This window comes from Aulonocara sp. 'chitande type north' Nkhata Bay, linkage group LG18 (assembly GCF_057382095.1).
Source record: "Aulonocara sp. 'chitande type north' Nkhata Bay isolate Kocher_YH1m ecotype deep benthic linkage group LG18, A_spYH_male_GT1.1, whole genome shotgun sequence".
NCBI classification, from domain to species: Eukaryota; Metazoa; Chordata; class Actinopteri; order Cichliformes; family Cichlidae; genus Aulonocara; species Aulonocara sp. 'chitande type north' Nkhata Bay.
The window spans coordinates 41,224,949-41,237,995 of NC_141361.1; the positions used below are offsets into that span (position 1 = coordinate 41,224,949).

Below are 13,047 nucleotides of genomic sequence, written 5' to 3' on the forward strand. Positions count from 1 at the left end.
CAAAGAGTCCTCCAAATGCATCCGCCTTTTCCCCAGATTTGAAGGATGGGTCGCGTGTATCCTTTGTGGCCCAGCCTATCCCAGAATTCATAGCGCGATCCAGCTAATTCCAGTTTCCAACAATGGCGGCCGCTACTTTTTACTACTACTCTTATTACTCTTTCTGGGTCACAAAATAAACTTTTAACATTTTCAGGTGAGAATGTAGCTGTGTACACTTCATATATCTGCTCGGTTTATCAAGACCACATATTTGTAAAGCGCTCCGACGTTTTCGGAGACGTCTGCTACCCACCAGCTCGATAACTGACCGGGAGGTCACTAGAGCCGGCAATAACACCAAACTCCCGGCACATCGTTTTCAGACCCCCACGGTCTTTCGCTACTCAGGTTAAACAAGATATATAAGTCGATCGTGGCTCAAGAGTTGGGAGTTCGTCTTGTAATCGGAAGGTTGCCGGTTCGAGCCCCGGCTCCGACAGTCTCGGTCGTTGTGTCCTTGGGCGAGACACTTCACCCGTTGCCTACTGGTGGTGGTCAGAGGGCCCAGTGGCGCCAGTGTTCGGCAGCCTTGCCTCTGTCAGTGCGCCCCAGGGCGGCTGTGGCTACGCTGTAGCTTGCCATCACCAGTGTGTGAATGTGTGTGTGAATGGGTGGATGATTGTGTATAGTGTAAAGTGCTTTGGGGTCCTTAGGACCAAGTAAAGCGCTATACAAATACAGACCATTTACCACTTAGATAACTTAAAAATGTGATTGTTTAGCTTTTTTCAGTGTTTTATTTGTTCCTCAGTAAATCGGTTTGGCTGAGATTAAAGTTATAGTTTTCACACAGCTGAATAAACGTCAAACAGAAAACTGGTTAAACAGAAGTGTGAGATGCTTGAAAATTTACTCCAGCGTCCTGTTATATTTGAGATATGAAGGATCAGATGGCTGAGTTTATTAAACTCCACTGAGACAATCTGCAAATCTCATTAAAAGTTTAATAAACTATCGAGGACTTTCGGTGAGGCATGTAGAGACATGGTCACGCCACATTGAGCTCCGTCTGTACTCTCCCTTTCTAGCAGCCGAAGCCAAAAGAGAAACATTGCAGAGCGTGATGAAAAACATGCGGGCAGAGGCCTTGGACCAAGCTCTATCGCCTGTCGGTGCAAGTATTTCTCAAAATGTAACCTTGCTGCAGTCGGTCCAAGACAACTTAAACATGCAGGTAGCTAAAGTGGATATGCCACTGGTCAAGGTCGATAACCTACAGGGCTCAGTCCGCCAAGTCAAAAAAGATGCTAACAACTGTATAACTGAAATGGGCAAGCTCACACTCAAGATTAATCAGTTGGAAGATCGAGAACGGAGAAACAACATCAGAATCACTAACCTACCAGTGGGAATCGAAAGGGATCCTTGCGAGATGGCATAACTCAGCTCATAACCTCAGGACGTCGGAGCAGTATGCATCACGTGATAGAGCGGCTGTGGCGTGCGAGACCTGTCGGCAGTCTGGTTGAGCATTTGGAGCCTCGCTACCAAACCAGCATTTAATCTCAGAGAAAGGTATCCCAGAGAAGTAAAGCAAGTGTGTAAGTTCATCTCTGAATGTTTGTAAAACATTCCCACATTAAGCTTAACAACTGATATAAGGAGCTACAGCCTCTTCTCTCTCCCTCCCTCTCTTGGTGCTGCTTCAATCATGAAACTGATCAATGATCAGCTGATCGGCTTTTCTCTCTTGTTTGTTTATCGCCCACTTTGCGCCAGAAAGAGGAAACCAGCGGCTGAACAACAGCAGCACGTTTAAGCTTGATCAGCTGCTGTTAGAATTTATTTAATATTACTTTCTACACCAGGATCTTTTTCTACAGCTGACGGCTGTAACTGTGCAGGGGCGGATCTAGCAAAGTTTAGCCAGGGGGGCCGATAGGGCATGAACATGGAAAAGGGGGCACAAAGACATACTTTTCTTTCTTATTCTCATGTCTAGCTTTTAACAAATAATTATCTGAATCTTACAACCAAAGTTTTCATCTAATATAAAATGTATAGTCCATTATTATATATCAGAACTATTAAGTCAAATTTTTAACTTAGTAAGCTATAGTACTTTTTCCTTTGGGTACCATCTGTGCAGTCTGCAATTCTGTTGAACGAAGATATTGAATCTATTTAATTACTGTAGAAGAATAATTGATTTCTGTGCATTTTTTTGCACATACATTAAATTAAAGTTGATTACGTCGATTAAACATCTATTTTTCTTTTTGCTGGGAGTTTGCAACCCTATTAGTTAGGTTGCTTAATATTTCCTTCTTTTTTTTTGCCTGTCCCATTTGGTTCTTTAGCCATCAGAATTGTTGAAGACCAACAAGGATACCCAATGGATTTATTTTGCCAAATGGATCATCATGGCCTTGCCGTATTGGTCCATTTGATCGACCTTTGTTTTTATTATTTATTATATTTTATTTTCAGTTGTTACAGACGGGACAGATATGAGTGAGGGATAGGAAAGGGAGAAAGAAAGAGGAAGGAAAAGAAAAACAGAAGGGGAGAGGGACAGTGAAAAAGGGAAAAAAAAAATCTCCTGGATCACCTGTTGAGAGAAAAAGAATAGAAAACAAGCAAAAAAAAACCCAAAGCAACATACTAAACACAACACCATCGCATTAATCTAGCTAAGTGTAAACAGCAGTAAACACTAAATATTCAATGTTGTTGTGCAGCAAGCAGGACCAACAGCGCACAATGTGCTTTGAAGTAGCAGCCAAGAAAGGTGTAGTTTATGTCTATGGACAGTGAACACCTGTGTGGATCAGCACGCTTGTATTCAAATGGTTTCCACATGTGATGGTCTGCTAGAGGATGCAGAGAGCCATAGCCCCGCCCCCCAGGGCATGAAGCAGGCATGGAGGAGATCCAGGCCCCAGACATCCAGAGGCCCCAGAGTGCGAGAGCCCAAGGAGGACCACCGGCGGGGCATCCGTGCCACCCTCATGGGAAGGGCTGAGGATCCCCAGACGAGGTGTCACCCAGTAGCCACCGAGCAGAAGCTAGAGGGGGCTGCACCGGCGTGCCCGCCGGCTCTGCCGGCAGCCAGCTGTGCCAGAGTGAACCAAGCCGCAGGCCCGAAGGCTGGAGGCCCGAGGGCCCCCCGCACCCCGGAGGAGGCCTGACCGAGCAACAGGCACCAGGCCCCACTTAGGTTGCTTAATATTTCCACTAAGTACTCTTTAAAATGCCAGAATATGAAGGATGGAGCAGGTTTAAATTTATTAGATTGATCAGTTTTGTTGAACTATGAAATATTTTGGGTGCAGTGTATTTTTTGCATACAGGTATAACAGAATAGCTTTTGTGTTGTTGTTTATTTAAACTTGAGTATGAACTTATACAAAATGCAGCAAGATATTAAAAAACTATTTTATTGATCAAAAAATACACTATATCGGATTTATATCGGTATCGGACATAAAAAAGTGGTATCGTGCCATCTGTAGTATAAAGTGGGATATATTACAAAAATCTAGACCAGAAGGAGGATGGGCAGTCCCAAATTTCAAACTATACCATTTGGCATTCACATTGAAATATATCAGGCAATGGTTGGATCCAGATGCAATGGCCCCATGGTTGGACATTGGAAAACACCTTGTAACCTCGATTACACTACAAGACTTTCTTTTCTCTGGGATTTCACTTAAACAGTGCTCATTGGAGTTACAGTAAATGGTACAAATTCAAATGCTTAGTTTCCAGGAGCTGGTTACTCGCTATACAGTCCCAGAGCAGTCATTATTTCACCATTTTAGATTACGCTCAGCCCTCAAATCGCATAATATCCAGTGGGGAGACAATTTAAAGTTACACTTAATTGTAGAGCTGGTGCAAAACTCACCTAAAAGAATAGCTTCATCTATCTATTTGAATCAATTAAAGTGGTTAAAATCCCAAGATTTTCTATTAAAGAATGGCAAAAAGACCTGGCAGGCCAACAGGAGAAGATGGCCTGGACCACAACCTGGGCCAATGTTGCCAGTTGATCAAAGAATCCCAGCCACCAATTTATCCATTATAAGATTAACCCTTGAGCCCACTGGTGCCATATAAATACAACTGAATTGAATGCAGCATTCTCAGGACTAGTGTAATATTTAGTAATAATATTAACTTACTGTGTTTCATAGTTATTAGCTTATTGAGTTGATTTACTGGCCTACAGACACCTGCTTCAGTGACAGAAAAGGATATTTTACACAGAGACAACGATCTATCATTTACTCAGCTGTCGTCAATGACTTCCCTTTAATCCTCATGGATGTTTTATTAAGTACATACAGGAAGAGAAATTTGAAGATGTGCCAAACAAAGCAAAGCCTTTGTGGATACTGTGCACAGAGGGAAGCAGGCTACAGTAAGGATGTTTTCCTCCTCTTAATGTCTGTAGCTCTGAATGCAGAGATATAAAAATACACCCCATTCAGTGGGCCATGTTGCCTAGCAGCCAGTTAGTGGGTAGGATGGTGTGACAGTGTGTGAGATAGGCAATGTACCAGACACAGAGCAACTCTGTCACGGAAAGAAAGAGAAACTGTGATTGACAGAGAATGTTTTCCACCTAAACTCTGTGCCAGGGGCAAACAATGAGCTGAAACGTAATCGTGCACGCTCCTCACAGTTAGCATCGCACGGCAATATTTTATGTATAGCACAGAATCAGCAAACCCTACATGCAAGCAGGCTTCCTCTTCATTACACATTCATATGAAATTCACACATTTTAGCTGAAAATACAACATTTTGGAAAGACTGGCTCGGGAATCTGCCGCGGGTCGGTAGATGGCATGGATCACCTGTGTTACTGTGCATCATAGAGCAGAAAAATATCAACAGGCCTAAAAGCTGGGTGTGTGAGTGAATATAGAGAATTGTGTAGAGGTTGTTTTGTGCGATGCACTGTCAGAATTGTCCTGGCATGCCTTCTCACTAATGCCTTTAGATTAGAGCTGGGCGATATGAGATTTTTTCATATCACGATATGTTTTTTTCATTTCAGGCGATAACGATATCTATCACGATATAAGCCAAATAACTATATTTGTACAATTTAAATGTGCCGTTGCTCACAAGTAAAATGTGAAATAATCAGCAGCTTGTTTTTAAATATTTATTTCCCATAATAAGTTCAACAGGGTAGATGTACTTAAGGAACATGAGACTTTTTCAGATAAATAAAGGCAAATATTGCAAACTACACAAAAGGCAGCCGCTAAAGCGTTTAAGTTTCAAAATAGAACAAACGAAACAGACTAAATTGTCAATTCCACTTAGAAACAAAATATTAATTCTAAAAATAAATCTTAGTTTGTTTTACAGAAGAACAGACAAAACTGACTAACTTTTGTCAATATCCAATAAACTGAGAACTAAAAGGAAATTCTCAATCTCTCCTTGTTGTATAGCTGAGCTTTTCAAACAGTTTTAACAGTTACTTTAGTCTGACAAAAGCCGAATGACGAATTAGCGCTTCCAGTCAGAGACTGAGGCTACGTCCACACGTACACGGGTATTTTTGAAAACGGAGATTTTCCGTTTTCGTTTTAAAAAATAATCCCGTCCACACATAAAGGCAGAAATGAAGGAAAACGCTGCTATGAACATGCCAAAGCAGCAGGTGGCGCTAGATTCCTAACCGTGCAGAAATGTTGGCCAATCAGAAGTCTAGAAGCCTCGGTGGGAAAAGTAAACAAAGCTGGGGCATAGAAGCAGAACCGAGTCGTATGTGTGGACGGACAGTAACTGTGTGTGTATATGTAAGCATTTAAACACTGCAGAGAGTAGAATTAACAGTAACAGTATTGTAGAAATTCATTTCACCGAAACAATAACGTGGCGCACAGTGTGACGTCAAAAAATGCGCACACCTTTGACGCTGCGTTTTCTCCGTTTTTCTAGTCCACACGTAAATGCAAAAACGGAGTTTTCAAAAATATCCACCCTGGTCGGAGTTTTTAAAAATCTTCGTTTTCAGTGACCAAAAACACGTTTATGTGTGGACGAAAGGTGCAAACGCATAGAAAAATCTGTGTTTTCAAAAATACCCGGGTACGTGTGGACGTAGCCTGAGCATGCACCAGTTTATTATATTTCCAGACTTGCTTTCGGCACAATTTACAGTGCACGCTACTCTGTTTTTTGTCAGACTTGAAATAGCCGAAATACCTTCACACTACGGGACTTCTTTGGCTCTTCTGTTCGACAATCTCTCCGGCATTGGAACCAACATCTGTTTTCTCTTCGGTCACGCTCGGTTGATTTTTCTAGTCGGCGCACTCATTTCCTCCATTACCCGGGCGGTACGGTGGCTGGCTGCTTCCCAAACATGTACGGCTTGGCACTTGTGCTGTACGTAACAAGTCACGTGACGTGACGCTGCAGCTGTGATTGGTTCGGCTCTGCGCTACTTAATTTGGATTGGCTGTTCTTTTTTTTTTTTAAAGAGGACAAGAGCGGCGAGGTCTATCGCGATAGCTTAATTTTTCTATCGAGAAAAAGTTACATACATATCGTTATCGTTCTATCGCCCAGCTCTACTTTAGATTTAGCTGGGCCTGACCACTGGAACGATTATGTCTCAGGGCCAGAAATATCCACGTATCCAACGTCCAACTTCAAACATGACAGTAAGTGAAGGGACCATGAAGAGAAAATTAGAGCGTTCAAAGACTCGCTGTGCTGTCAGACACTTGACCAAGCAGCCAGGCGTGGTTTTACCTCCCATCCTTTCTCTGGACTCCTGTTTCTGCCACACACTCTAAGGAACATGCCCCACTGGTTTGGACGACACATTGGTGCCTGCCATGTGGTTGTTTTGGTGTGTTCGGAGCCAGACGTTAACATTTAAGGAGGAAATAGGGTTGTCTGCTAATGCTTGCACACATACGTGCACATGCATATACTCCACATGCCGCTGGTACTGCCAAAAGGTCTTACTCTGTGCCACGTCATGTTACAACCTGTGGTACAAGAACAAGTGGCCTACAGGAGGTGATGGCAGAGTCAGAGGTTTTCTGAACAGCATCATTAATCAAACTCACAGAAATGCTTTTACAGACTCACACATGTTCTTTTCTTGGCTCTTTGTCTACTTGTCATTAATTAATCAGTCAGTAATTAGAAAAAACAAACTGAGATTTTACTTCCAGTGGCAAACGCCTGTGCACAGTACACAACAGGACAGCGTGTACACTCCTGGGTTGTCCTGAAGACTGATTTTTTGACCTTTGGGGGTTTCGGAGTAATCAGCAACAAATAATCAAAGCTTCCCCCAGCAAGTGGAGGGTTGGGGTGGCGAACAATGACACGTCTAATTTGATAAACACAGCAAAATCACCATTAACGTGAGTTCAAGACAACGTTGACATTTCAGCTAGTTAAAAGTAGATCACTCAGATAGAAATTCACAAGCAGCAGAAAAGCTCTTACTGTCTCCTTTCACACTGCTGCTCTCTGTCACTGTCTGACCTTGTTTTTCACATTCATCATCGTTGTGAAGCAGTAGGATCCTGTCACCAGATTTCTGCTAAAGGGAACTTGAAAAATGTCTAAATCTAGCAACAATTTGGCGAAATTAGCAGCAGTGAGAAGAAATGTGAAAACAGGAAATCAGCTGACACGATGAAGTATGTTTGGCCTTTTCTGTGCTTTTATTTATTTCAGGTTCTTTATGTTTGGCTACTGCAGATTTTAAGAAATAATTCTACTCATATATGACGCTGTGTGGTCAAATACATCAGCGATCTTCAGCAGCAGTTTGCAGAAGGTTTGTCAAAAATTCTCTTGGGACATTTGTCACTTTGTCGTTCATTTTCAGTCCAGTCCTTGTACCTGAACATTTTCAGAGCAATGATTTTTGTTTGTTAAGTCATGTAACTGACATAACTATTATTCATGCATAAACACCATGCACCAAATTCACAGGATGAACCAGTGTTGTGCCTGCAAATAACAAAGATCATTTATATTTGGTTGTCCGTTATTTGCAGGCATGTCTCAAAAACACACGAGAAAACACAATTTGACCGACATTGCTGGTGGAATATTTCTGCACCAACAGCATGCTGGTTCTGCTCGGTGTTTAACCTTCCCTGATGTCTGAAAACTTGACATATTGCCATATGGTGTGCACAGTGTCCTTAAAAAGGTGAAGGAAAAAAGCACAAGTGGCAATCTGTCGACAGGAGATGAACGGTATCCAAAATTCACAACATTAAGAAATGAGGGAAAAATCCAGCAAAGACCTACATCTTGACCTGAGAGATGCACCTGGAACAAGCCAGCCTTTACAAAGAGAAACGGAGAGAAAAGACACGAGAACTGGCCTGACAATCAGCAGGGAGGGATCTTACAGAGAGAGGAATGCTAAACGTTGGGTCAAACCATCAGTATGTGCAGAGGACGTCAGGAGCAAGGCACAACAGTCAGTGTCAACAGCATCCTTAGAACACAGTACAGGCTCTGTCAGGGTTTGGACTGCACCTCAGCCCATCAGATGCTGATTCATCATGGAAAGCATCTTATTGTGTACAGTCAGATGGTTTCTTAGGTGTTTACAGTCTCAGTAGGTTGCATGTCTAAGTAAAGTAAAATCTTTACTTCCTACTAAACTCCATTGCTGGTGTGTACGTAGAGTCTGAGCAGCAACACAGCCCAGTCGACGCCCAACATGTTCACATTGTCGTCCAAATCTTGAGGAAAATGTCATTTTCCTGGTGCAGCACAATTGTGACTGGGGAACAAAAGCACTGCTGGCGCAGATTTAAGACGTAAACACCTTAGATATGGTGACAAGCAGGCAGAAGTTAGGCTGATGTTTAATTCAGTGTAAAGTTAGACTAACAAATCATCTTTGCACGCACTAACCTGACAGTATAAAGCAACAGATGAAATATTATTATCATGTTCTGCAGTCAGTACTAGAAATTAGAGATGGCACGATACCACTTTTTTATGTCCGATACCGATACCGATATCATAAATTTGGATGTCTGCCAATACCGATATGAATCCGATATAGTGTTTTTTAATCAACAAAACCGTTTTTTTTTATATCTTGCTGCATTTTGTATAAGTTCATACTCAAGTTTAAAACAACAACTACACTAAAGCTATTCTGTTATACCTATATGCAAAAAAAAAATAAATTTCATAGTTCAGCAATACTGATCAATCTAATAAACTTAAACCTACACCATCCTCCCTATTCTGGTATTTTAAAGAGTACTTAGCGTAAATATTAAGCAACCTAACTAATAGGGTTCCAACTCCCAGCAACAACAAAAATAAATAAATAAAAAATAGGGAACCACCCCTCACGCTCCACCTCATGATGCTTAATCAACGTAATCAACCTTACTGGACTAAATGACTACAGACCCGTGGCTCTGACATCTGTGGTCATGAAGTCATTTGAGCGCCTAGTTCTCTCCCATCTCAAGACCCTCACGGCCCCCCTCCTGGACCCCCTGCAGTTTGCATATAGAGCCAACAGGTCTGTAGACGACGCCATCAACATGGCCCTACACTTCATCCTGCAGCATCTGGACTCCCCAGGAACCTACGCCAGGATCCTGTTTGTGGACTTCAGCTCTGCCTTCAACACCATCCTTCCAGACCATCTCCGAGACAAGCTTTCCCAGATGAATGTGCCTGATCCCATCTGCCGGTGGATCACTGACTTCCTGACGGACAGGAAGCAGCATGTGAGGCTGGGAAAGAATGTCTCGGACTCCCGGACCATCAGCACCGGCTCCCCTCAGGGCTGTGTTCTTTCTCCTCTGCTCTTCTCCCTGTACACCAACTGCTGCACCTCCACCCACCAGTCTGTCAAGCTAATCAAGTTTGCAGATGACACCACCGTTATTGGGCTCATCTCGGACGGGGATGAGTCTGCCTACAGGAGGGAGGTTGAACGTCTGGTGTCCTGGTGCAGCCACAACAACCTGGTGCTGAATGCCCAGAAGACAGTGGAGATTATTGTGGACTTCAGGAAGCACACAGCTCCACTCCCCCCCATCATCCTGACTGACACCCCCATCACCTCTGTGGACTCGTTCCGCTTCCTGGGTACCACCATCACCCAGGACCTGAAGTGGGAGCCCACCATCACTTCCGTCATTAAGAAAGCCCAGCAGAGGATGTACTTCCTGAGGCAGCTGAAGAAATTCAACCTGCCAACACGGACGATGATGCAATTCTACACTGCAATCATCGAGTCCATCCTCACCTCCTCCATCACCGTGTGGTACGCTGGAGCCACTATCAGGGACAAACAGAGACTGCAGCGTGTTGTGCGCTCTGCTGAGAAGGTGATTGGCTGCAGACTCCCATCTCTGCAGGACCTGTACACCTCCAGGACACTGCGGCGTGCAGCCCGGATCTCAGCTGACCCTTCTCACCCTGGACACAGTCTGTTTGACCTGCTCCCCTCAGGCAGGAGGCTCCGGTCCATTCGCACCAGAACCTCTCGCCACAAGAACAGTTTCTTCCCCTCTGCTGTTGAACACATGAACAATAACCATATGACTGTACCCGCCACTAACACATGACCCTACGCTGTGTCACTGCATCATTCCATGTTTGGCACTGATCACCACCTGCACTCATGTATATATCATGTATATATCTATCCACTTAGCACTTTTAATTCTTATTCTTATTTTTATATTTTTATGACAGTATGTTTGCACTGAAGCACCGCAGCAATTTCCTAATGTTGTAAACCTGCTCAACATTTGGCAATAAAACCCTTTCTGATTCTGATTCTGATTCTTAATTTGATGCAGTGTGAAAAAAAAAATGCACAGAAATCAATTATTTTTCAAGAAATATTAAATAGATTCAACATCTTTCTTCAACAAAATTGCAGACTGCACAGATGGTACCTTCCCAAAGGAAAAAGTACTATAGCTTACTAGGGTATATATATTAGACTTAATAGTCACTATATACAGTAATTGACTTCTATTCATTTTACATCAAATTAAAACTTTGGGTGTAAGATTCGGATAATTATTTATTAAAAGCTAGACATTTTAAATGAGAATAAGAAAGAAAAGTATGTCTTTGTGCCCCCTTTTCCCTGTTAATGCCCTATCGGGCCCCCTGGCTAAACTTTGCTAGATCCGCCCCTGCACAGTTACCAGCGTCAGCTACGTAGAAAAAGATCCTCGAGTAGAAAGTAATAATAAATAAATTCTAACAACAGCTGATCAAGCTTAAACGTGCTGCTGTTGTTCAGCCGCTGGTTTCCTCTTTCTGGTGCAAAGTGGGCCAAAAGCAAACTAGAGACACGGACTCGCGACAGAAAAGCCGATCAGCTGATCGTTAAGCAGTTTCATGATTGAAGTAGCAGCCAGAAGAGGCAGTCGCTCCATATATCGTTTGGTAAGCTTAACGCAGGAATGCTTTACAAACATTCAGAGATGGACTTACACACTTGCTTTACTTCTCTCGGGGATAACTTTGTCGGAGATGAAATGCCGGGTTGCTAGCGAAGCTCCACATGCTATCCAGACCACCAACAGGTCCTGCATGCCACAGCCGCTCTATCACGTGATGCATACTGCTCCGACGTGCTTCGTGATATTTAATGGATCGGATTACATTTTTTATTTTTCTCCGATATCCGATCCAGTAATTTAGGTCAGTATCGGACCGATACCGATACGTAATATCGGATCGGTCCATCTCTACTAGAAATACAGATCAAAACAAAGGCAGCCTTAATGGGCCAAAACCAATATTACTGCTATTATTATTAAAAACAGAGATGTCTTCTTTTTAATGCTGCTAGAAGAACGCTGCAGATTGTGGAGCCTACGGGAAGAAGGCTGCTTCACAGTCTGTGGGCGTATAAACGAAATGCAGCATGATGGCAGTAGGATTTAGCCCAGAAGAGGAGAGAAATGACTGTGCAAGTCCAAGCCTCGCACTGATCTGTCGGGAACAGACTAAAGCCCGAACCTGTGGCTGCTAATGTGCTAATCCTGATTATTCAAAACACAATGAAAGTAAGCTGCAGTAGTGCAGCGTTAAATCTGGACTCTCCTCACTCCTTTCTGTCTGCTGGCTCTGATCGACTGTGAGCCATGAACGATATCTGCACACTGACGATGTTTGATCTCAAATCTTTGTCCCCAACAAATCTGCTGTATGCAAAAGGAATCGTAACAGGATGCAGAGTCACTGGCCTCTGAAACATCAGGTAAACATCACTGCTATACCATTACAGCCTGCCTGGCCAACCTAGAGCAAAAAGCATCCTCAGTGTGTATCCACAACAATTTAACAGGTGATTTCTCTGTGAGTGTGTTTGGCTCCCAGGACAGTGACGAGCATCGGCGAGGAGCACCTGCACCAGCTGCCCCCTCCCTCCCTCCCTCCACCGTCCCCACCAGAGCAGCACAGACCCATCGCTGAGAGCGTTTACATCGTAATAGACGGACAGATGTTCACCTCTACGAAATAGAAGCAGGGCAGCAGGGTGACGCTGTCCTTGGTCTCCTTCCCGCCTTTCAGTCGCTCCTTGGCACGAGACATCACGAGCGCCCGCTGGTCTCTCCCGTTGCCGGGAGACAGGGAGCTGTACCTGATTCCCGTCGTAATTTTGCCGAAACTGCGGCCGACCCCCCCCTCCCCCTCGACCCTCCCTAGCTCCCAAGCCTCTAACGGCGGACCTCCATCGCCGGGCAAGGTGAGCTGGAAGTGTCGGTGCTTCCTGATGGGGTCCGTCGCCCCTGAAAATATGGTGGCTGGTAGGCTTTAAAAAGCCGTGCTAGCGCACGACTCCAGACACCGTCTCCTCCAGAAGTGTTGGACCGCTGTGGCGACACTCAGACCATTCATCGTGGAAACGTGTGTGATACTGAGAGATGAGCCCTTCGGTCACGCTGGTCCTCCGCAGGTACCTCAGAGACGCTCACCCACTCGCTGTCTTCCAGCTCTGCTGCAGCAGGTGAGCCTGGTTGTGTTCGCCGGAATAAGCGTCGA

General features: G+C 44.0%; 1 protein-coding gene across 1 annotated transcript in view; it reads right to left on the reverse strand.

Moving 5' to 3' along the window:
• The window catches only part of LOC147309281 (phospholipid phosphatase-related protein type 4-like), a 78,000-nt gene extending 64,953 nt beyond the window's left edge, over positions 1-13,047 (reverse strand). The window contains exon 1 of the mRNA XM_086270707.1: positions 12,514-13,047. Within this exon, the coding sequence (XP_086126833.1) occupies positions 12,514-12,597 (84 nt within the window). The 5' untranslated portion in view covers positions 12,598-13,047. The remainder of the gene's footprint in view (positions 1-12,513) is intronic.